The sequence below is a fragment of the Ciona robusta genome, chromosome 14, assembly GCF_009617815.1.
Source record: "Ciona robusta chromosome 14, ASM961781v2".
Classification (NCBI taxonomy): domain Eukaryota; kingdom Metazoa; phylum Chordata; class Ascidiacea; order Phlebobranchia; family Cionidae; genus Ciona; species Ciona robusta.
In genome coordinates, this window is record NC_143248.1 from 4,573,847 (window position 1) to 4,594,998 (window position 21,152).

The window sequence follows — 21,152 nt, forward strand, 5'->3', positions numbered from 1 at the left end:
TGTTAGTTAAATATGGTTAAATGAACCAATACGACATTTGAGGACATCTCTTACTCTTAGTTAGCCTTAAAGCACAGAAATCATATCTGTCCGCTAGGTGAACTGTGCGTATAGATACAAGTAAAGCGTCTACAGTTTAAATTGTCGGTTGACAGGTTTGTATAGATTTATTTATGTCTTGTTTGTACTGGATGTTTCGCGGCAGTTTACCATGGTTATTGAGTTATGTTTGGGCTTGAGTTGGTAGTAATTACAAAAGATAAAATATAATGTTACTTTAAATAAAGAAACGTTCTGATTTACAATAGGCCTAGCGCAAACTGCAACTGTTTATATAAAAATTGAATAGTATAGCTATTATTTTTTCAGGCGTGTATATAGCTGGACAGACTTTTTAATATATTTGGTACATATAAAAGTAAAACTTAATAAAATGTCACACCAAGGCGCTGCGTTGCAAAGCTACAACAATGAACTTGTAAAATGCATTGAAGATCTGTGTGCTAAACGTGATGACCTACACAGACAAGCTCTTCAGGAAGAAGAGGAAAAAAACAAGCTCCAAAACGACATCAGAGTTCTTACAGAGCGGTTAGCAAAAGTTAACGAAAGTTTAGCAAGAAAAATGGCAGCTCGTAATGAGTTTGATAAAACAATTGCTGAAACAGAATCAGCATACATGAAGATTTTAGAAACTTCACAGACTCTTCTTAACTCTGTGAAAGGAAGCATACACCACATGGATGGCGGGAAAGGACATAAAATGGAATATGGTGCAAAATAATCACGGAAATAGCTAAATTGTTTGTTTCTCTTTCCTGTCTTACTCTTTAGAATATGTATTATTGATGTGTATATTTCCTATGTGATTTTCTTTCATTTTTTCTATAAAGAATTGTTACGCTGCACTAGAAGCGCATACATAACGTTCCAATTTGTATTTTATTGTTCATAAATTAACAAATTTCCCATATATTTCATGTGTACAAATTCAAACCTGTAAAATATCAAATGTCTTACTGCTTGGTGGGCAAATGTATGTTATTTACACAAAAACTGTAAAAGTTAATCTTTTCATTCAATTTAATTCAATTTACTGAAATCCTAAATTATACATATCTGTCTTTTTTTGCTTTGTAGTTGCTATAAGCCTTGCTTTATTTTCGAGTATTGCAACATAATGTAATAATAGGATGGCTAGCAATAATGTAAGTGAGGTTGCCGCCTTAATAACAGAAATTATTTGCAACCTAAATGGCAGCACTCTACAGGCACAACTAAAACGTGCAGCTCAGGTATTTTTAGGGTTTATATTTATTTACAATTTTTATTTGACTTGTGAAGCTCGGGTTCCTACCCATGAGCCGACAGATCTTTATACCAACTTGTCCAATGTAAAAATTAGTGTATTAGTAGTAGTTTATTTGTATATCTTTCTTCCATACCCATAGCCTAGGTGTCACATATTGAATTTCTAGCTAAATCTGAGGCAGCATGTCTGAAATACAGTTACATTTACAGTTGTCAAACATAAGGTAGCTCATTGATTAATGCTGTACTTGTTTGTATAGCACATAATAGAAGGGTTATAACTATTTTATTGTTAAAACTTGGTGCTAAAACATGATTTTACATGTAGTGGTCAATGTGACCCAAAACACCGACCACATTACACTACGTCTATGCTATCTTCTGTTTATCCATTTTTTGGGAAACTAATAACAGAATCTGGCCAGTATCCCAAAAGTTTACCCAATTGCCTATATATATGCAGCCCAGATTTTTAGAAATGTTCATTTATTTTCAGAAAGAGGTAGAAAAGCCCACAGTCACATCTGCCACTCTGAAATCTGATATCATCAGTTCATTAAAAACATCGGGGTGGGAAAAAATCTTACGGAATGAAATCTACAAGCAAATAAACTGGTAGCTTATTTGTTTGTTAATGTTATTTTATTGTAAACACAACAGTTGATAAACTTACTATGCTAAAATTGTTAGACTGGTCCTTATTGTACTACAAATAAAAACAAAAATACAATTTCTACCTATTAAAAACTTTCAATTTTTTTAATTTTCTAGTATTCCAAAATGCTTTGATAGCTCTATCCCTTTTGAATGTCAGAAAGAACCTCTTATGTATATGAGGAAAGCTCAAGTAAGTATAACATACCTTTCTCTTTGTATGTATAAATTATATATCATTTGGTGCTTTGGTATTTATTTACTGTGTCCCTTAAAGTCAGCTGTGTTTCAGACTCAGTTAATGTGTTTAGCTTCATCATGTTTGGTATGCATGTATATATAATTGTCATTACAACAGAACTGTTTATATCTAATGTAATCTTACACTGTTGTAATGCCATCTGGTTACGATGCACAAAATAGTTGTTTTGTTACTATATATATTCAATAATTAAAATTACTGTATATACTCAATAAGAAAAAAAAAGACAAATTGTCAGCCATACAAAATAACAATCTAGACCAAACTAAGTAAAATACTGGGTAACTCATCAGCGGCCACGAGGTATGAAACAATACACCTGTACTATATTGACTGTCGTTTTCAGGCCACGCGAGAATAAAGCAAGTTTTGTTCTATTTCTGTAATAAATGTTTGTCCTACCTCCAGGCAAATTGGGAGAAGCGAATATTAAAGAGTATGAACAGCATGTGCACTGAACTAAGCATTCCTCTTGCTCGTAAACGACCCGCTGATGAACAAAGAGATTTACTTCATAAATGGAATGAAATGGGAACAGATGAGCCAGGTATATAACTATATAAACAACACATATATATATATCTATTTTCTAACATGTTTGTGTAAGAGAAACTATAATGTTAAAATTTGTAATTTTTTTTGTAAATAAAAAATTAAAACATCAATTTTTAAAGTGTAATTTACAATATAGCATATCCTATATGTTTTATTAAATGTATTAAATCTAAATACAAACTTAAGACTTTTCTGTTGTATGGTTTCTAATTTTTTCCAGATTTAAGCCACTTTCGGCCTGTCTATGCTCCAAAGGATTTCTTGGAAGTTATTTCAAGTGTCAGAAATCCCAACTATTGTAGTTTGTATGGTCATGAATCTGAAGAATATCCTGAAGTATGTAGTGAACACTGGGGTCTTATACAAGTCCCATTGGAAGTCCCTAAACTTACAGAACTGGTAACTTACAATATTTAGATATACTTGGTTCTATTCTAATCACTGTGGTTGAGGTCCTACAGTGTAGCAAGCCATGGGGCCTGACACTTAGACCAAAGTTGCCCATACTTGATTAAGATACTTTCTATATTCAGTTACTAAAGTATAGACTGCATACTTTTTAGTTTTTGCTCAGTAAATTGCCACAAAAATGTACTATTTTCTGATAGCATAAGTATTTTTTGTTTAAATACATCGGTGGCATGGTTAGTTAAGCATACATTCTCATGAAACAAATCCAACATATTGCTTTGTATGTTAAAAAATAATACAGTTCAGAAAAAATCCAGGATAAACTATCGACCATGCCACCCCAGGTTTGGTGCCTATGTCCGGCATCATGTGTTTCTTGTATGTTATGTTTATAAGCACTAACAGTTAAAAAGATCTCCTTATTTTCAGCAAGCGAAATTCTCAGAGTTTTGTTCCAGCCTTCCACAAGGAGGGATTGATGACAGTGTTGATGCCCCAACAGAATCCTTTCAAAATGAAAGAAACAGAATAGCAAGGAGAGGTAATACAGTTTAAAAGTTAATTCATATTTTTCTCCATAGTGTTGCAGTGGCTACAGTTCTTATTTCATGCTAAAATTATATAAAACCTCTGTTACTAAGTTTTGTCAGTCTTATTCAATCAGAAATATTGTTAGTTTTATGACTCTTATCTTATTACATGGTTTGTAAAATGGTTGCAGTTTTAAATTTAGTAGGTGTTTTAAATATGACATTACCAAATAAACATGTATACGGAAAAAGATTACTCTGTTTATTTCTAGTATTAGATGAAAAACGTGGAGTGCTAGCCCAACATTTCTGCAGACGAGGTTGTCCGAGTGGTAATCGTGCTGAAATGTGGCAACTCGCACTAGGTGTCACCGTGGATCACCTAGTAAGTTGTTTGTGGTTTAAAAAGGTCACAGGGTATGGGTTCAAATCCTGATGCTGGTACCATCGTGGGCATGTCTGCACTTAACAGCAATTACCCCAACTCAGTGGTCACTTACAGGTCGTCAAAGTTGACAGCGAAACATTAAAAAATACTTATACATTTAACAAATAAAGTTACTGTAATATAAAAAATACACAACAGCATTCAAAATAATTTACCTGTTTATTCTTGTGCAGGCGATATTAAAGTATGACCAACTGAAAGGTTATGTTCTGCAACATGATCTACTGGTTGACAGTTTAATTTACAAGGTAAACTCCTAAACATTGAATATTGTAAAAGTTATCATCATTTTTGTGTTATTACTATTTTCAAAAAAGTAGATTACACCAATTGCAGGTATTTTTTAACTATTTTAGTTTTTGCAACTGTACACCTGCTTATGTCAATTGCTGGTGCTGCTGAAAAATTTTAAAAACCCAAGAAAATGGTAAATATATTACAAATATTGTAAGAAATTAAGAATACACTAAAAAACATATATTACGAGGATACGAACAGTATTTTTTGTCAGTATTTATAGCTTTAAACTGGAAGTTAAATAAAAAAAATATGATGTGATAACTTCTATTGATTTTCTCAGGACGTTAAACTGACTTCTGTGAATGATGATTATTACTTTGTGTTCGAGGATTATTTGTATCAAGTATTGCTTGTGTTTTCAAGGGACACGACTGTACTGGATCACTTTGTGCACAGTAGTGCTTCACCCCCTAAATCTTATATTAGAGGTAATGTATATTTCTGTATTCTGTACTTAATCTATAGTTAATTCTGTCTGAAATACAGAATTTGTTTTATGACATTTTTTGACTAGTGTGTGTTGAAATGTTTTGTACAACTTTATTTTGTATGTTGGAAAATGCTTAAAAATCTTTGGTGAACTTTGAAATATCACTATCTTACTTCTTCTTATCAACTAAAGCAAATGAAGTTGCAAAAGATGAAACTTTTGTTGAAATTGATCTTCAAACTGAAAACATTGTTGAAGTGCCAATAACAATTGCACAAAGAGTTAAGTCGCTAAACTTGGATGACAAACATGACCCGAAAAACCAGTCAAAACCAGATAATACCAGTCCAGAAGACCAGGAAGTGCAAGAGACAGGTTGAAGTCATTGTAGTTGGCTTCTCATGAGTGTTCTGCCATCATGGGTCTCATATGATCATATTTAATGATCATTACAATTCATTCACTAACATGTAGATACAACATTGTTTATTGTTCAGTTCTCTTTCGCATTTGATGCTTTATCAATATTGTGTGAAAATGCAATCATATTTATACCTACATAGCTATTTAGGCATGCTTTCTGTCTCTGTGACTTTTTGCAGTTAAGGTAATGGGGCAACTCCGGGACAATTCCCAGGTAGTCTGGCATGCCTAACCAAAGGAGCTCACCCATATAGAAATGCTACAATCTTCTCATGCTCTGTAAAATGCTAATCCAAATATTCATTCAGTGTAGAAAATAACCAAAGCTTTATTAAATTTTGAAACTACCAATCCATACAATAGACATTTTACACCAAATCACAGCTTAATTTTTTTACTCAGGAAAGCTTGGTCTTGAAGAATTTTCTGTTATCTATCCTCCTAATGGTGTAATTCCTTTCCATGGTTTCTCCATGTATGCTACACCATTATGTTATCTCTACTCAGAACCTATTCGACTTTATTACATGTTTCGTGAGATGTATACGAGATATTTTCACAGGTTACATTCAATATCTTCACACCCCCAGGTTAATATAAATATACTTAGTGTTGTTATAATAATGTTGTTTTTTTTAAACAAATTTTTAATGTATAGTAGGTCGGGGTAAGATGGTCCATTTTTAATTCTATTTTCCCCTCCAATTTTGTAAAAATCAAAGAATATTTACTGAATTATGTAACCATGTCCTCATGACTGTTGTTAATTGTTAAAAACACTATTGGGAAACCTGGAATAGTATCTGCTAATGGTATTTATCGATCCTATAGTACAACATATATGAATGTATCAATACAACCTATGTTCACTTAGCTAGGTGTATACATATCCACCACAAACATATGTATGTGCTTAGAAATTATGCTTTATTTAGAATTGTTTGATTTCTCCTTTTTCCTAAACTTTATAAACATATCGTTTCAGTTTTAAAAACTTTAACAATCTTTAGTAATGTTAGAAGTTAAAATGTAATGTCTGTGGTGTAAATCTTTCAAGTTCTCTATGATGGTTGTATTGAAACTGACCAGAAAAATCCTGTTATATAAACATCATACGTCACAGGGCATCATATCACTGTGTTTGTTATTTGAATCAACCTTACAATCCACTCATCCAAGGTTATTTCGGCATCTTCAAGAAATAGGGTGCCAACCGTGAGTATTATGTGGTTACCCTGTACATTATAACCTATGTTCTATTTAGTGGCCCCGTTCTATTTAACTGAGTTATGGATCATAAATTTCAAAACTATATCAATGGAAAGTTATTATAGCTACCAGGTATAGTAAATCTTACAATTGTCGGGAGATTTCTTTCAAAAAGTATTTTAAAATTTTAAAGACCCCTTTGAATCACAAAATTAACACTTTCAAACTAAAATTGATCATGTGGAATTGTTTCACAGAAATACATCTAACTAACATTGCCTTTGTGTATTTAAAAACTTTAACCTGTTTTAAAATAAAATCACATAATTTTGTCATCCTTTTCAGTTTAAAAATCGCGTTTAAATGGTTGGTTCGTGCGTTTTCTGGTTACCTGGCAACTGAACAACTCCTGTTACTATGGGATCGTATCATTGGATACGGAAGTTTGCTCATTCTTCCTCTTCTTGCTGTTGCTATTTTTCTCTTCCGTCAATCAAACCTTCTTCTCATAACATCTGCAAGTGGTGTTGAGGTAATCATTTGCCCAATAACGTAATATAACTTGAGTTATTCTTGTGTGGGAGGAAAGCCTTCAGTTTCTAGCAATTGCCATTCATTTTCTGGTGCTGTGGCAAAGTGGTTAGCTTCTCTGCCCTTTAAACCCAGGGGTTCTTGGTTCAAAGCTACTCACAAAGTTGAATATGTGGTAACTCAAAAGCAAGCATGAGTATGAAATCGACTGTTTAACTTCTTTATCCTTGAATGGCGGGACAACTAAAGTCGTTACAACATGGGTGTTTTGTTTCATACACCTCGTGCCCGCTTTTGAGTTACCACGTATTTTATTTTTTATTTTTTTAATGTACCCCTGACAATTTAGACTAAACCATATAATAAATATTTTAAGTTTTTGTTAGTATAAGATACCTTAAACCCTGATTGCAATAACTTTTAATTGCTTTGTTATCTCAATCTTAGAAACTATAGGCTTTAAACTTCAGCCATGGATCAAATACTACTACCCAACAAATATCTAATAAAGCTTATTTCTTGCAGGGTTCCTTAGCAGACATTACGACACTACATGTTGTTCCACTGTTACAACTCATACTCTTCCCAACTTAAAGAGTTTTAGTTTTTACAGGTAATATATCAGCTCTTTGGATAAAGTGTTTGAAAATATACGAAACGGGGCTTTTCCATAAATCTACCGATAAAAAAGTTACCCTAATTTATAGATAGTCATTTCACAATAATAAATGCTAATCTGCCTAATTATCTTCAAAAGCCTAAATTTAGAACAACTTTCTGATCTTTTTGCCATAGTGTTGTTCTGTATGATGCAATTAATCAAATATTTACAGACTTTCTTTTATCTGAGCAGGGTTAGGCAAGGACAAACACTTCATTCAAAGTGTTGAAGTCGACCTCACAACAGATACCCGCTGTGCCATACTTCATTGTACTTTATTATTCTTAGCATTCTCCAGAAACGCAGAATCGAAAGATGGCTTTAACGAATACACACTTATATAGAAGATGTTTTAAAATATAATTAACGCCAAAGCACCGGTTCAACATATGTCTGCTTGCTAATTACATACGCATCATTATTTGCATAGATGATATTCGAAATTGCACAAAGAAAACGGGCGGGTCGACTAATAGGCCTCTGCATTGTGATAAAAGTGGATAAACATAAACTGGCTTTGATGCCATGTTTGTTCAGTATTTCTGCAGTGATATGTGGACATAGGACATCAATAGCTAACCCTAAATGTGCGAGGTGGTTAAATCTTGTTCCGAAGTCCTCACAATCTAGTATTTTGAAATTCCAAGTCAGAATAATCTGGTTTGGACGGATTACGTTGTCCCACAGCTCGGCCTAGGATTTCACCGTTGTATGTTATGTCTTCCTCCTGTGGAAGCATAATGTTTAAACAACTTTATATATCAGAACATAGGAATTATCAAGGTTGCGAATTTAAATGTTTGACAGGTAGAAATAAGGTCATTTTGCGCAGTTTTGCACGATTTGTCTGTCAGTTAAACTTTTGTCTTGTCAACATTTGGTAGTTACTCTCCCGTTTTATCAAGACTTTAGGCAGTCACCATTGTAAAAGAGATCTCACACAACCAACGTTTCGTCTGCCCTACAGTGAGACATCATTAGGATTTGCAGTCAAGTTGTTTATCCAACAATGTATCTGTACTTACAGCAACGGCAAGCCTCGGACCTATATACACTGGACTATAGGCCTGAGGAGTTGACCACTTTCATTTACAAAGAGAAACTGTTTATACACCAGCAGTTACTTGTGGAAATGTCGACTGACCTTGTGGTATTCGACTAGTTCGGCGAGACTTTCGTGTCTAATTTGATCGTTGCCGAAGAAATGGTAACTTCCTTCTGAAGCATCGATCAAGAAATGTTTAACTCTGTCCTCAGCTCTGTGGAATGACGGTATGTGTCAGATAATGCGCTACACGAGTGAAACAGGTGTAAACAAAGTTCAGACATCTTTAGTCAGGCTATTTATTTATTGCTGTATATGTCACAAACATGCCAATGTTTTCTGCGTATGTAAGCGCTCCTATTAGGCCCATGTGATTTGTAGTATATGCGCGATCAAGTGTTGCGTATACGCTCCTCAAGACCAAAGTAACTGGGTTTATTATAAATGAAAACTAGATCTTCTGGCAATTGTTTGTTTGGTAAGCTTAAAGACCGACGGTTCTTCTGCCAAACGCTGAGACATCAAGTCAATGCTTTTGCATATAGAAAGAAGTTATGATGACAGGTTTTAGACGAACTCAACATAGTTAAACATAAGAACTTACTTGTAACTGAGCGCATATCCCCATATCTTGTCGCTAAGGCGTATGAGAAAATCTCGTTCTGGCCTTGAACACAGGAGTGACTCGGCGTCGCTTCTCGAAATGATACCTACGTCAATTAAACAGTGTATGGCTAATTATCTTGTGAGTCTAACAAGCCATCAATGTTTGCCACCTCTGTCAAAAATATTGACAAAAACTGTCCAAAATATTGATGCTTGATGACAACTGATAAGATATCAAAGACACCTACTGTAGTGTATGATGATTCACACTAAGTATACGTAAGTCTCCCTCAGCTGACCAGAAGCTTGTTTATATAGTAACTAGCATCCGACGTTATGGGTCAATATATTTACAAGGCAAACAAGTAAAGTAGGCCAACTTATGCTTATCGTTGTATCAAAGGGCCACGTTTCAATTTTCTAAGCGGCCCTTCTCCTATATTCAATAACACGTGTTTTAGCAACCAGTCAACACAAAACAGAATTTGCTTGTTTGTCTCTTACCGTGAAACCACGTGGGTATAATGACGTCACCACGGTCGTCTACGAAGGCTGACGTTTGCTTGTCTTCGAACCAGCGTTTGACGTCATTTCGACTGTTTGGTTTACCGGTTGTTGATAGCCTGCTGTTGTTGCGGGTTTTAATATCAAGTCATTTTGCAAAGTGGTTTTAAAAATTGCGCAATCTGTTTGCTGTTCGTACGCAACAGCGGCATAGCTTTGTTGGTTTAGCACTTAAACTGTCATACTCGATATCCAATTTATCAAACTGAATTGCGGTTGTTTAAGCATTAAAGGGAAGTTAATAACATTCTCTTATGATTTATAGCGTAATGGGTGAAAGTTGTTACTTTTTATTTGAATAAAATGTATAAAAATACGGTTGCTGCCGTAGCAGCATATATAGTTATGTGGGGTAAGACGGGATACCGTTAGCACCAAAATCTTTTCTGATCGTCTTTTGAACAACTAATCACGCTCCTTTAGAGTCGCTGGAAACGGGTATATAATTTTGTAAATATTCTTTGTTTACTGCCAAATGGGACGAGAGAAGAGAAAAAAAACAGTATGTTTTATCTTACCCCACTTTACTATATATTCGTTTGTATTCACCTGGTTACCACTGGACTTCTTGCCCGTAGCGAAGTAATAGGGGGTACCACGGTATCTATTACAGCAGGTTTAGGTGGAAGAGTTGGCTTCTCCAGTTTCGATTCTTTTTCGTTGTCAAATGAACCTAATTTTGCGAATTTCTGTCTTAGAGATTTTATCTTGGACTTGTTTCGATTAACTGCGATAAGAGATTGTCTCTTTACTTCGATGCTGGCTCTCCTTGCTCTTATTTTCCTTTTTTCGTCTTCTTCCTTAAACCTCCGAACTGTAGAGATAAAAAATGCGAACTCTTAATCTGAATCAAAATTATTTTCTTTTTGGCAATTTTTTAGCAACCACGTTATTTAAACTTTGGATGACTCTCTATTCTTGAGATGTAATGGGCCGACTTTGGCCTAAGTTTAAGGTGCTGTGGCATAGGAACACATAAATCCATATGAAGTATATCCTTGTAAACAAGTGAGCATTAAACTTAGAAAAAAACTCACGCTGTTGATTCCATTCTTCATTCGAAACCAAGTCGACCTGAGGTTTAGTGACGTCATCTACGCCTGTGACGTAACACTTATTTAAGATGATATTGAACAAAACGATACTTTTTTGAAACAACGTGTTAATACGGATTTCGTTATTGTGTGTTATATAGGCGTGCTGCGGTTATGTAACAAGAATTATACACGACTTACTTTCGTATATATTCTCGGTTTCTTTTTCCACCGAGCGTTGGCCTTTAGGTGACTTGGGTCGTTTTCTTTCATCTTTGGGGCTCGTTTTTGGTGTGGCTACTTTTGGAGGGGTCTTTGGTCTCAGTGTGTTAATATGTGTAGGTGTTTCGGTGCTAGTCGTTGGCACTGTAGTGTCTACGAGTATCGGGTTCCGTACAACTTCATATCCTGCAAGTTTTCCCCTGTTTTTCGCCTAAGATTAAATAACAAGTTAAAATTTAAGCAATGTACGTAAGAGGTCCGGATTCCAGGCAGAGACCACTTAATTGCTGTTCTAAAATCTCGTTTACTGTTGCAAGTTTACAGGAACGGCACATATAACCCTGATTACGATATATTTAATTACTTTGTTATCCGAATTTAATAATACTTCTAAAAGCTCCTGTGTTTTAAATTTAGCATTGTATATACATACATTTGATAAGTAATGGCAAAGGGAGAAAATAAATGTAAATTTTGAGGCAGTCTAACGCCATTTGCATCATAAATCTGTCCCATAAATTAATCATTATGTTCGCTAAATAAACTCTGAGCAACGGTTTATGAACTTACCTCTTTCCTTCTTGCCACTGGTGAAATTCTAGGCACCGATTGGTGTGTTGTGACTACAGGTTTATGGTTCTCAACTTGATTAGATTTGACGTAGGCAAAATCAGCCCTTTTTGCTGCTGTAGTTGAAGCCAATGTACTTGTCATTGGGGGGTTACGGTCAGAGTTACTATTGAATTTAGCTGTGACAAGTTTTACTCTTGAGTTTGCTGTTATTTTGTTCTCTTTGCCCCCAGAGTTTGCTCTGTTCCTGAGGACCTGGGCACCTCGGAGAGCTTGATCTGTTTCTTCTTTCATCACAGCGAACACGGCAGCTTTCATTCGTTCATCCCTGAGGAAACAAAATGATTTTAAGTGAACAATTTTCCCATGCGTTTGAAGAATAAACCAACTCTAATCTACACCCTAGGCCCGCCCTTATGTTGCTCATAGGATGGTCATCACTCATCACCCCCCCCTTATTATAGAACAGAATACATCATGTAATTTTACTTATATCCAAGTGTATATAAGCAAAAGTGACTTGATGTAGATTTTGTTATAATATAACTTGGTAATAAAAAGTTTCATAGGCCCATCCTACCTTCCTATATCTTAAACAAATATAACAGCCCTATCAGCCTACAAGTTTGGTTTATCGCACTTGATGCTTGGTAAATATATATTAGGCAATGGCGGAGTCAAATTAAATAAACTTTAGCATAAGTTTCATGTGAATTGTGAAGGCCAAGTCAATATTCATGGTTGGCTTTAGCACCAAAATTTTATTTTGTAAAGGTACTTGACGATCTGAAGAACCGTCTTTCGAAGACCTTTGCAAATAGAGACTTTTAAAACCAAATATTTTAAGACTCAATTTCCTATAATTTTACTCAGTAGCTTAGCCGCGTGTTAACACATTCTACCAGTTTAATATGAATACAAATTTCATTCGTGACTTTAAAAAAGCTCAACGCGAAAAAAACTCTTGCTTCAGGCCCACTTATTAAATATACATTTATATAAGCTAAACCCGCAGAGTAACTTCTTTCGTTTTACAATGTTATATGATGGCAGTTTAACTTTATTTACTTATCGCCACCATAACTAAACGACACTTCTGCTGGCTTTTACCATTTTTATCCTGCAATCAAATACGATTGCATTGTAACACAAATCATTTTCTGTACTTACGTGTATCTTTCCCATCTTTCCTCGGCTGTCATTTCTCCATTCTCACCGAAAACATGTGTCAATGGTTCGCCGTTAATGTCTTCCATTATTCGAACTTGTTTTCCTGATAATGTTAATTTGTCAAAGTTTATACACATGAATTGTAGGATGTATTGGCGGTCGCAAATATCATGGTTATTGTATTTTAACATACCATGTACAAAGGCGATTACACTTGTTTAAATTGTTCAATGTTCACCATATGTTTCACAGCTCCAAAAGTCAATTGCTGTATAATAGCCTTTGTATTTTTCTTTTGAAACCACACATAAAAGACATAAAGATTTATAGTTATATGAAGTTGGAGCTCTAAATCAAAACAGTGCGGTACTTGACTGGAATTACCGATAAATCTTTCCGAGAAACACTTTTTAATTGCGTTTAGTTAAACGGGAGAGTTTAAGATAAATGCGATGTCATGTTCGAACGATTACCGATTATGTTATCCCATGTTTGCATTTGGCAACTTACCAGGTTTGGTTTTTCGTTGTTTTACTGGAGGTTTGTTTTCCTTTTCCCTTTCATTGTAGCGGCGTACCTACATTTATAAATAGTTGAGTTATTCATCACTTACAGGAACACATAGGTGTACGTATCTCATATAAGGCTTCAACTGCTTCACATGTTGGTGACTCATATCGTAACGTCACGCAGCAATTATAGTATTTTTGGATTTAATTGAGCAGATACTTTCTTAGTAGCAATCATATATTAGTGTTCTTATACATACCTGTTCCTCTCGTATTTTAAAAAACAAGATTTCTTTTTGTTCCTCTGGCAGCTCGGCCAAAATGTCTGGGTCCACGTACATGTCGCGTAATATCTGTTGCAACATTTTCACTCCAGGGGGTAGGCTATACAATACCGTAATAAATGGAATAAATAAAAGGACAACGGTCGGTTTCGCTGTCTCTTTGGAATCCGTCAAGAAGTCGTACTTTAAATAAAGTTGTTTATTCTATGCTATATATTTCCTGTCAAAACGGAAATATATATAAACGCATATATACGCGGATATATTTCATGTAGCGTATAGTCCCAAAAACCTCCTTTAATACAAACGTCTATGCAATCACTTTAGTATATTAGTACTATACCAGCACCTATAAGTAATACGCACAGTATTTTGTCTACAAAGACTGACCAGATATTCACATTTCGAAATATCGACTATTCTTTCCCTGGTTCTTATGCTTGTGTTCTGCGGCTTCGCTTCGAGTGACTGGGTTTGCCTAAAGCGTCCCTGTAAATATACCGACTCTCGTTAAACTTTAACTTTGTAAACTTCCGCGCTCTCATATGTACTTAATAAGGACCTATACAATGGACTGTGCTTTGGAGACGGGTAAACGGACTAACCACTATTACCGCTAATATGTTTGACTGCTCGGCCGTTAAAAATTACATGTTTCTCGCTTAAAAGCAATACAAAATAGAATTCTATAGTTTATGTTTTAACTTTATTAACGTCTTAGAAGATTGTGTTATTGAAACTTTTAGGCTCAAGCATATATAGTGGGGTGGGGAAAGATGGGACACCTTTAGCACGAAATATATAAATATCCTGGTCGTGTTTTAAACATTTAACAATGGTCTATGAAAGTCGCGAGGACAAGGTTTTATAATCCTTTAGATGTTCTTTGTTTACTACCAAAATGTACGAGAAAATAGAATGAAAAGGTGTCCCATCTTTCCCCATCCTACTATACTTAGATCTCCGGGTTTGTTTTCGGCGCTAAAACTCACATATTGTTTTCGTTGTTTTCGGCGCTAAAACTCACATACACTATAAACCAACTGCGCTGTAGAAGCGATTAAATTGGGATGTTGTGGAATCAAAGCTAGCGAACCAGGGGCGTCACAAATGGTTGATCAACTGTAATGTTGATATATAGCTGACGATTAAGTGAATCGATGCAGTTTGCGGAATTTGAACGTTTATTCAAACAAGCCTAAATAGTTCTAAAATAGGCATTATGCCCACTTTAAAAAGTAAGCCGCCAAACTTTAAACGATTGTCGAATCACGATCAAGGTAAAGTTATATCCTGCCCAAAATCTTACCCGAAACCCATTTTATATATTTCGCACTTCACCAAACAATTTGCATAGTTTTAAATGTTGTTTTATTAAAGTAGAAGTATGAAAGTATAGGGTTTACTGTACAGTAGATTTGTTTAAGCATAACATCGCGGCTTTAGTTTCGGGACATCCCCAAATATGAAACTAGTCCATTTAAAATCTGATACACGCATGTTGGTTTTGTAAAGTGGGTCATTTGGTTGGTTAAGTGGATTTCAAAACCAGCAAGCGTGCTAGAGGAAGTATATACACATTCTACATAAGAAAATCATGGGGTCAAAACGTAACTTTCTTGGTAAGTGTTTATACTATTATGTTTTTCGTTAAGTGTTATGTTGCTGCTTCATATGTTAATATTAAAGAGGGATTGTTTTGCTCATGTAGGTCTGGTAACTCTGTATAATCTACATCATATTTATTGTTTGTATGTTAAACTTTATTAAAGTATTTCTTAGTAAGCTACAGTTTAATGTAAAATATGGGGTATTTTCTACAGCTATTTTGAGCGTTTCGAACAAACATGGCCTAGAAAACTTTGCGAAAAGATTGCAAAATTTGGGAATTGATTTGATTGCTTCTGGTGGAACTGCAAAAAAGATTAGAGATGCTGGAATTGAAGTTAGGTAAGATGTTTTGTTTATCCAATATTTTGTTTATTTTAACGATCGTTGTTTTGCTGCTAATTCTCTCTCTTCCCTGTTTTGTTAAATGTGATATTCATTACTGTATTTAAAGATATAAAATTTTGTTGGTTTGTTCAATTATGATGTACTTTATTATCCTCAGGGATGTGAGTAGTGTAACAGGAGCGGCAGAGATGTTAGGTGGAAGAGTGAAGACCCTTCATCCAGCAGTGCATGCAGGGATACTCGCAACTCAATCTCCATCTGATATTGCTGACATGGAAAAGCATGACTTCAAAAATATTAAGTGAGTTCTTTAAAATTAGCGGATTTTAAGTTAAATGAGAAACTTGCTTTATTCTAGTGTAACTGGAAAAGTCAGTCGTTATAACACGGGTGTTCTACGAGGTATCACACATGTAACTTTTTGGCAGATTGTTTTTCTGCATGGGGGTCAATTTAAACCCATTAGTGACTACTGGGTTGGAACAATTGTTATTAAGTGTCTTGCCGGAAGACACATACGCCCACAATTGTAGTCACAAATTGTGATCTTTTAAAAATAATTGAATTGTATTGTGTGTCATTGCACAAGACATTTTCGGCAATTCCTGTGAGTGTCATGCTGTATGGCAGATGAAACATTCGTGCTTTAAGATCACAAAACCAACAATTAACATAAGACCTCTTCCTCACTTGTATACAATTGGTGGCAGCTGTATATACAATTGCGTAACTGTTAAGTGATTGATCCTTTTTTTGCAGGTTGGTCATTTGTAACCTTTATCCATTTGTAAACACTGTGAATAAGCCAGGTATCCAGATGGCAGAGGCAGTGGAACAGATAGATATTGGTGAGTATTTAATTCATACATTATTTGTCAAAATCCTAGTTGGATAGTACTGTGTTATGCTTTTGTTCTCTCTTGGTGAGCTCCTAGTTGATGATCTGGGATTTAGGCCAGATTTGGGACATTACCCCAACACCCATCTGTGCCACTAATGTACATTGTGACTACATCCTGGTGTCCTGGAAACTGTGTTACAATTAGTGGGTTTTAAAGTCAGAGTATACATACTTGTAGGTGGTTAAGATCTAAACAATTTTGGGGCTTTATGTTTAAGTTTAATTAATATTTGTTTTGTAATAAACCTCTGATGATGATCTGTAACACTGAAACAGCTTTTAAAAACGGCATATTTAAGAAATGTTTTTGTAGAAAACAGAGGAAATACAATAACCCAATGTTTATATTTAGGTGGTGTTACTTTACTGCGTTCTGCTGCAAAGAACCATGCTCATGTCACCGTGGTTTGCGATCCATCTGATTATGACAATGTAGCTTCTGAGCTTGAAGCATCAAGTGATTGCGACACCAAACCAGAAACCAAGCAGAAGTTAGCTTTAAAGGTGGCTGCATTAGAAGAAATATTTCTGTATTTCTGAACCACAACTTATACTGTATAGAATAGTAGGCCGTGTGCTTCAAATCCCATGTCCTATGCTAACCTTTTTTAGGACCTCACTCATATAAAATAGAATTTGTTACAAGACAGCTTTTGTTCTGTAAACGTTTAAAAATGCAATTCACAAATTGGTTGCAAAATACGAATGAGTTATTAAATGCAGTATTTCTTATCTGATTGGCCATAGTAAATCGGCTATACCACTTGACTGACTTTATTTCATTGTAATAGTTTGTCAATCTGTATACTAAAACAAGCAACACCATTGCAGGCATTCAGCCTCACTGCTGAATATGATGCAGCAATATCCAGTTATATGAGAGGGGAGTATGGTGACAAGCAGCAGTTGCCACTAAGATATGGGATGAACCCCCATCAGAAACCAGCCAAAGTCTACATTAACAACAAAAATCTACCATTTCAAGGTACGTGATTTTTTTAATATTTGTAATGCGACATAGAATAGTTTGGTGCCTGTAGTATAGTGGACATTGCTTCAAGGTTTGATGCTGCTGCCGTTCTAGGCGTTTATGTCCTTATACAAGTCAATTAATGTTAAAACCCTGATGATGTCTCATTGTATGGCAAAAAGTGGCACTGTTTACGGATTATAAAACAAACGATTGCCAGAAGATCTCTTTCAAACTTATAGAAAAGCAAAAAAAAAATACCCGCTGTTGCGAAAAAAGAACAAAAACCCGCGTTGCAAAAAAACCCGCTGCATTGTTCACCACTAGTTTAACCACTGAAAAAATATAAATATTGGTTACTCTACACATCAGGGGCTACATAGCAGATATCTCTTAAATTAAAGGTTTAGCAGTTCTGCTCTGCTACCTACACCTTTATATTTGTTTTACAGTATTGAATGGTTCACCTGGTTTCATTAATCTGTGTGATGCCTTAAATTCATGGCAACTTGTGCGAGAATTAAAATCATCTCTTCAACTACCAGCAGCTGCTTCGTTTAAACATGTCAGTCCTGCAGGTACTTACTTCATATTTACTATCATTTGTTTATTTAAATACGATACTAAATATGGAAATAACAGCAAAAAGTGAAATAAAAGATTTTATAAAAAGAAATACAAAATGTAACTTATTTATTCTCCGATGGCTGCACCAATTTTCACAAACCTCGTGCCTGCTTACTCGTGCCTGCGTTTTAAAGGTGCTGCTGTTGGAAACTTCATGAGTGAGGCGCACGCTAAACTGTGCATGGTATATGATCTTTATGAACAACTGACTCCTTTGGCTATCGCATACGCAAAAGCAAGAGGTGACATTTTTATTATACGAGGTTCAGGTTTTCTAAAGCAGACATCGATTGTATCATGTAACAATTGTAAACTATATCTATCCAATGATGCTCCAGGATATGTTCCTTTACTAGCAAGTCTAAGAATAACTTCCTCAATCTGTAAGCTGCTAATATATTCCATTTTACCAACAGGGGCAGACAGAATGTCTTCTTTTGGTGATTTTATTGCATTATCTGACCCATGTGATGTCATTACTGCTCGTATCATTGCAAGAGAGGTAAGAAAGTTAATTAATTAACACAAGTACTTGGTGAGACTAATGGCTATGAAAGTGTACTTATGAGAGGCATAATATTAAACTGCATATAGATATACATATACACATACTATACACATATTGTTATATACAAGGTAACTCGTACGCGGACACATAGTGCGTGCAACCGGAACAGCCGTATTATAACGACTGTTGATCCGTCATGCAAGGATAACTAAGTTACATTCATTTATTCATACACATTTTGGCTTGATAAGCCTCTTACACACTGGCTAGTTATTTTGGGTAACGTCGTACTTAAAACTATACACCGCTTTTATGTTACATATTTTAGTTTGTTATAAAACTTTGTGTTATTACCAGGTTTCTGATGGTATAATTGCACCTGGCTTTGACAAAGAAGCTTTGGCAATTCTTGGTAAGAAAAAAGGTGGAAAATATTGCATACTGCAAGTAAGAGACGAAACCTGCCATTATCTTTATTATGATATCTTAAGTGTAACCAAAATAATCAACTACAAAGTAACATAATTGCTAACTCGAAATCTGGCTGGAGGTGTTTAAAACAGAACACCCATGTTTAATGACTGTTGTTTTATGGCTACTAGAGAATAAAGTAAGTTGCATTCATTTATTCATTCATTCTTTGCTAACTGAACTATGCCTATATGAGCAGTAGAGCAACTTATCTATACTCAACCATTATCTGATGATTTTCACATTCTTTTAATTAGATGGATCCAGATTATGAGGCTCCGGATTTAGAAACAAGGATGATATTCGGAGTTACTTTGGAACAGAAGCGTAACTCACTTCTGTTTGATGAAAGCATGCTACAAAACATTGTGACGCAAAGGAAAACTGTAAGAACATTTGTCTTCGTAAACTAATTCATAAAACCATCTTAAGATTACAGTTAAAGTAAAAAAAATGGCAGGAATGTTGTTTTGACCCTAATGTGTTGCTAAATAACACAACATATTCCCAGGTTCCTGAAGCAGCAACACAAGACATGGTAGTTGCAAGTATTGCATTGAAATATACACAATCCAACTCTGTGTGTTTTGCTAAGGATGGTCAGGTAAATAAAGCCTACATATTGATAAACCACCCTTGCAATAAGCATACATCATATTTACGATCACATTTTCACATCAGTAATATTTACTGTAGGTTATAGGTATTGGAGCTGGACAGCAGTCTCGTATTCACTGCACTAGATTAGCTGGTGATAAGGCAAACAACTGGTACGGTTCTTCAGTATGATCATTTTGAATGTGGATTTATTTAAATTATTTTTAGGTGGCTACGTCAGCACCCATCAGTGTTGGGTATGAAGTTCAAGAAAGGAGTAAAACGAGCGGAAATGTCAAATATTATTGATGTTTTTGTGAATGGGACAGTGGGACAGGTATTATTAGATTGCAAAAGTTTTAAAATAGTGTAACTTTATACCAAACTGTGTCATAAGTGCATGTAGCCTAGTTTTTTTCAGTTTGGCTTTACAACTTCATTATTACCAGGACATGGATGAGACAACATGGAAAAATTCACTAGAAAACCCCCCAACGTTGTTGACAGCAGTAAGTATAACCAAGCTATTAGCTTTGGCAGAATATTTGTCTCTATTTACCTTTAATAAATGTTGGTTTTGCTTTGTGTGTAAAACATGTTTTAAAACAACAAGATGTATTTTAGGCACAGCGAAAGGAGTGGATTGAAAAATTGAAAGGTGTTTCATTAAGCTCTGATGCATTCTTCCCTTTCCGTGATAACATTGACAGGGCACAGCAGGTAATTTGATGTATGATCAATATAATCACCCATATAATACACATAACTTTATTTCAGAGCGGTGTTGAATATGTAGTTAGTCCATCTGGCTCCACACAAGATAATGCAGTTGTTGCAGCATGTAATGAACATGACATGGTTATGATACACACCAACACTCGACTTTTTCATCATTAACAGTTTTCAAAACTGCCAAGAGATGCCTGAATTTAAAATAGGATGAAATCCTTCATTAATTTTTCGACGTTGGTTAAGTGGCTTGAAAATGTCCAATGATGTGTTTTGTATACCATCGTGCCGTACTACAAAAACATGCAATTTCTTCAACCAATTTGTCTAAAAGACAATAATATTGTTAATGTTTTGTTTTCACTGCCATAACATGCTTTCCTTTTTATTGTGACCTTGGAATTCTTCCAACGGAAGGGATCTAAGGACCTCCCAAGTTTGGCAGTTTTTTTCAGCAAGGCCGAAGAAGTAGTAATACATGAAAACGTACTCCGGTTTCATGATACGGATAAACCATATTTTTACCGTTGTACCGTAAAAAAATAGCTTGGACCAGGCCCAAAGGTTGCTGGTTTGGTATAAATTTTAATAAGGTCAGCCACACACAACGTTGAGTCAGGCGCAAACATTTTATAATGGCATTATGAATTTAGTTGCAAAACGC

The 21,152-nt window shown here is 35.1% G+C and overlaps 4 protein-coding genes across 5 annotated transcripts; 3 read left to right on the forward strand and 1 right to left on the reverse strand.

The window, feature by feature from the left end:
- Positions 1–294: 294 nt before the first annotated feature.
- On the forward strand, positions 295–1,140 carry LOC149725213 (microtubule nucleation factor SSNA1-like). Its single transcript, XM_089892861.1, has one exon. It carries the CDS (start codon positions 434–436, stop codon positions 782–784), a length of 351 nt encoding a protein of 116 aa, XP_089748987.1. The 5' UTR covers positions 295–433; the 3' UTR covers positions 785–1,140.
- LOC149725214 (TBC1 domain family member 19-like) lies at positions 1,138–8,111 on the forward strand. Of its 2 annotated transcripts, XM_089892809.1 has the most exons (15): positions 1,138–1,295; positions 1,808–1,926; positions 2,083–2,158; positions 2,636–2,774; positions 3,003–3,181; positions 3,623–3,734; positions 3,996–4,108; positions 4,345–4,419; positions 4,752–4,899; positions 5,094–5,276; positions 5,727–5,914; positions 6,448–6,539; positions 6,879–7,065; positions 7,590–7,677; positions 7,918–8,111. In XM_089892809.1, the coding sequence occupies exons 1-14, from the start codon at positions 1,194–1,196 to the stop codon at positions 7,656–7,658; spliced, it is 1,782 nt and encodes a 593-aa protein (XP_089748935.1). In that variant the 5' UTR covers positions 1,138–1,193; the 3' UTR covers positions 7,659–7,677; positions 7,918–8,111. The 2 variants fall into 2 exon arrangements, with proteins under 2 accessions (XP_089748935.1, XP_089748936.1); XM_089892810.1 differs by lacking the exon at positions 5,094–5,276.
- Positions 7,982–14,294, reverse strand: LOC149725215 (SH2 domain-containing protein 4A-like). The gene is made up of 11 exons (XM_089892819.1): positions 13,706–14,294; positions 13,447–13,513; positions 12,937–13,039; positions 11,767–12,094; positions 11,176–11,407; positions 10,978–11,040; positions 10,490–10,754; positions 9,881–10,002; positions 9,375–9,480; positions 8,870–8,984; positions 7,982–8,452 (listed from the first exon to the last, which is right to left on the reverse strand). The coding sequence occupies exons 1-11, from the start codon at positions 13,808–13,810 to the stop codon at positions 8,345–8,347; spliced, it is 1,614 nt and encodes a 537-aa protein (XP_089748945.1). The 5' UTR covers positions 13,811–14,294; the 3' UTR covers positions 7,982–8,344.
- An 895-nt stretch (positions 14,295–15,189) lies between these two features.
- Positions 15,190–21,006, forward strand: LOC149725216 (bifunctional purine biosynthesis protein ATIC-like). Its single transcript, XM_089892808.1, has 17 exons — positions 15,190–15,351; positions 15,553–15,679; positions 15,843–15,986; positions 16,445–16,533; positions 16,939–17,090; positions 17,418–17,571; positions 18,009–18,134; positions 18,318–18,425; positions 18,600–18,685; positions 19,049–19,138; positions 19,420–19,548; positions 19,674–19,766; positions 19,859–19,932; positions 19,988–20,096; positions 20,209–20,268; positions 20,384–20,479; positions 20,537–21,006. Exons 1-17 carry the CDS (start codon positions 15,327–15,329, stop codon positions 20,654–20,656), a joined length of 1,782 nt encoding a protein of 593 aa, XP_089748934.1. The 5' UTR covers positions 15,190–15,326; the 3' UTR covers positions 20,657–21,006.
- The last annotated feature ends 146 nt before the right edge of the window (positions 21,007–21,152 follow it).

Coding starts and splice junctions, on each gene's coding strand:
- LOC149725213 (XM_089892861.1), top strand. CDS start 434: ATGTCACACCAAGGCGCTGCGTTGCAAAGCTACAACAATGAACTTGTA.
- LOC149725215 (XM_089892819.1), bottom strand. CDS start 13,810: ATGTTGCAACAGATATTACGCGACATGTACGTGGACCCAGACATTTTG. Junction 10,755..10,977: donor TGAAGAATGGAATCAACAGC/GTGAGTTTTTTT, acceptor TTATCTCTACAG/TTCGGAGGTTTAAGGAAGAA. Junction 8,985..9,374: donor GGATATGCGCTCAGTTACAA/GTAAGTTCTTAT, acceptor GTCATTCCACAG/AGCTGAGGACAGAGTTAAAC.
- LOC149725214 (XM_089892809.1), top strand. CDS start 1,194: ATGGCTAGCAATAATGTAAGTGAGGTTGCCGCCTTAATAACAGAAATT. Junction 2,775..3,002: donor AATGGGAACAGATGAGCCAG/GTATATAACTAT, acceptor AATTTTTTCCAG/ATTTAAGCCACTTTCGGCCT. Junction 7,066..7,589: donor CATCTGCAAGTGGTGTTGAG/GTAATCATTTGC, acceptor TATTTCTTGCAG/GGTTCCTTAGCAGACATTAC.
- LOC149725216 (XM_089892808.1), top strand. CDS start 15,327: ATGGGGTCAAAACGTAACTTTCTTG. Junction 17,572..18,008: donor CAAAAATCTACCATTTCAAG/GTACGTGATTTT, acceptor TTTGTTTTACAG/TATTGAATGGTTCACCTGGT. Junction 19,139..19,419: donor GAAAATATTGCATACTGCAA/GTAAGAGACGAA, acceptor TCTTTTAATTAG/ATGGATCCAGATTATGAGGC.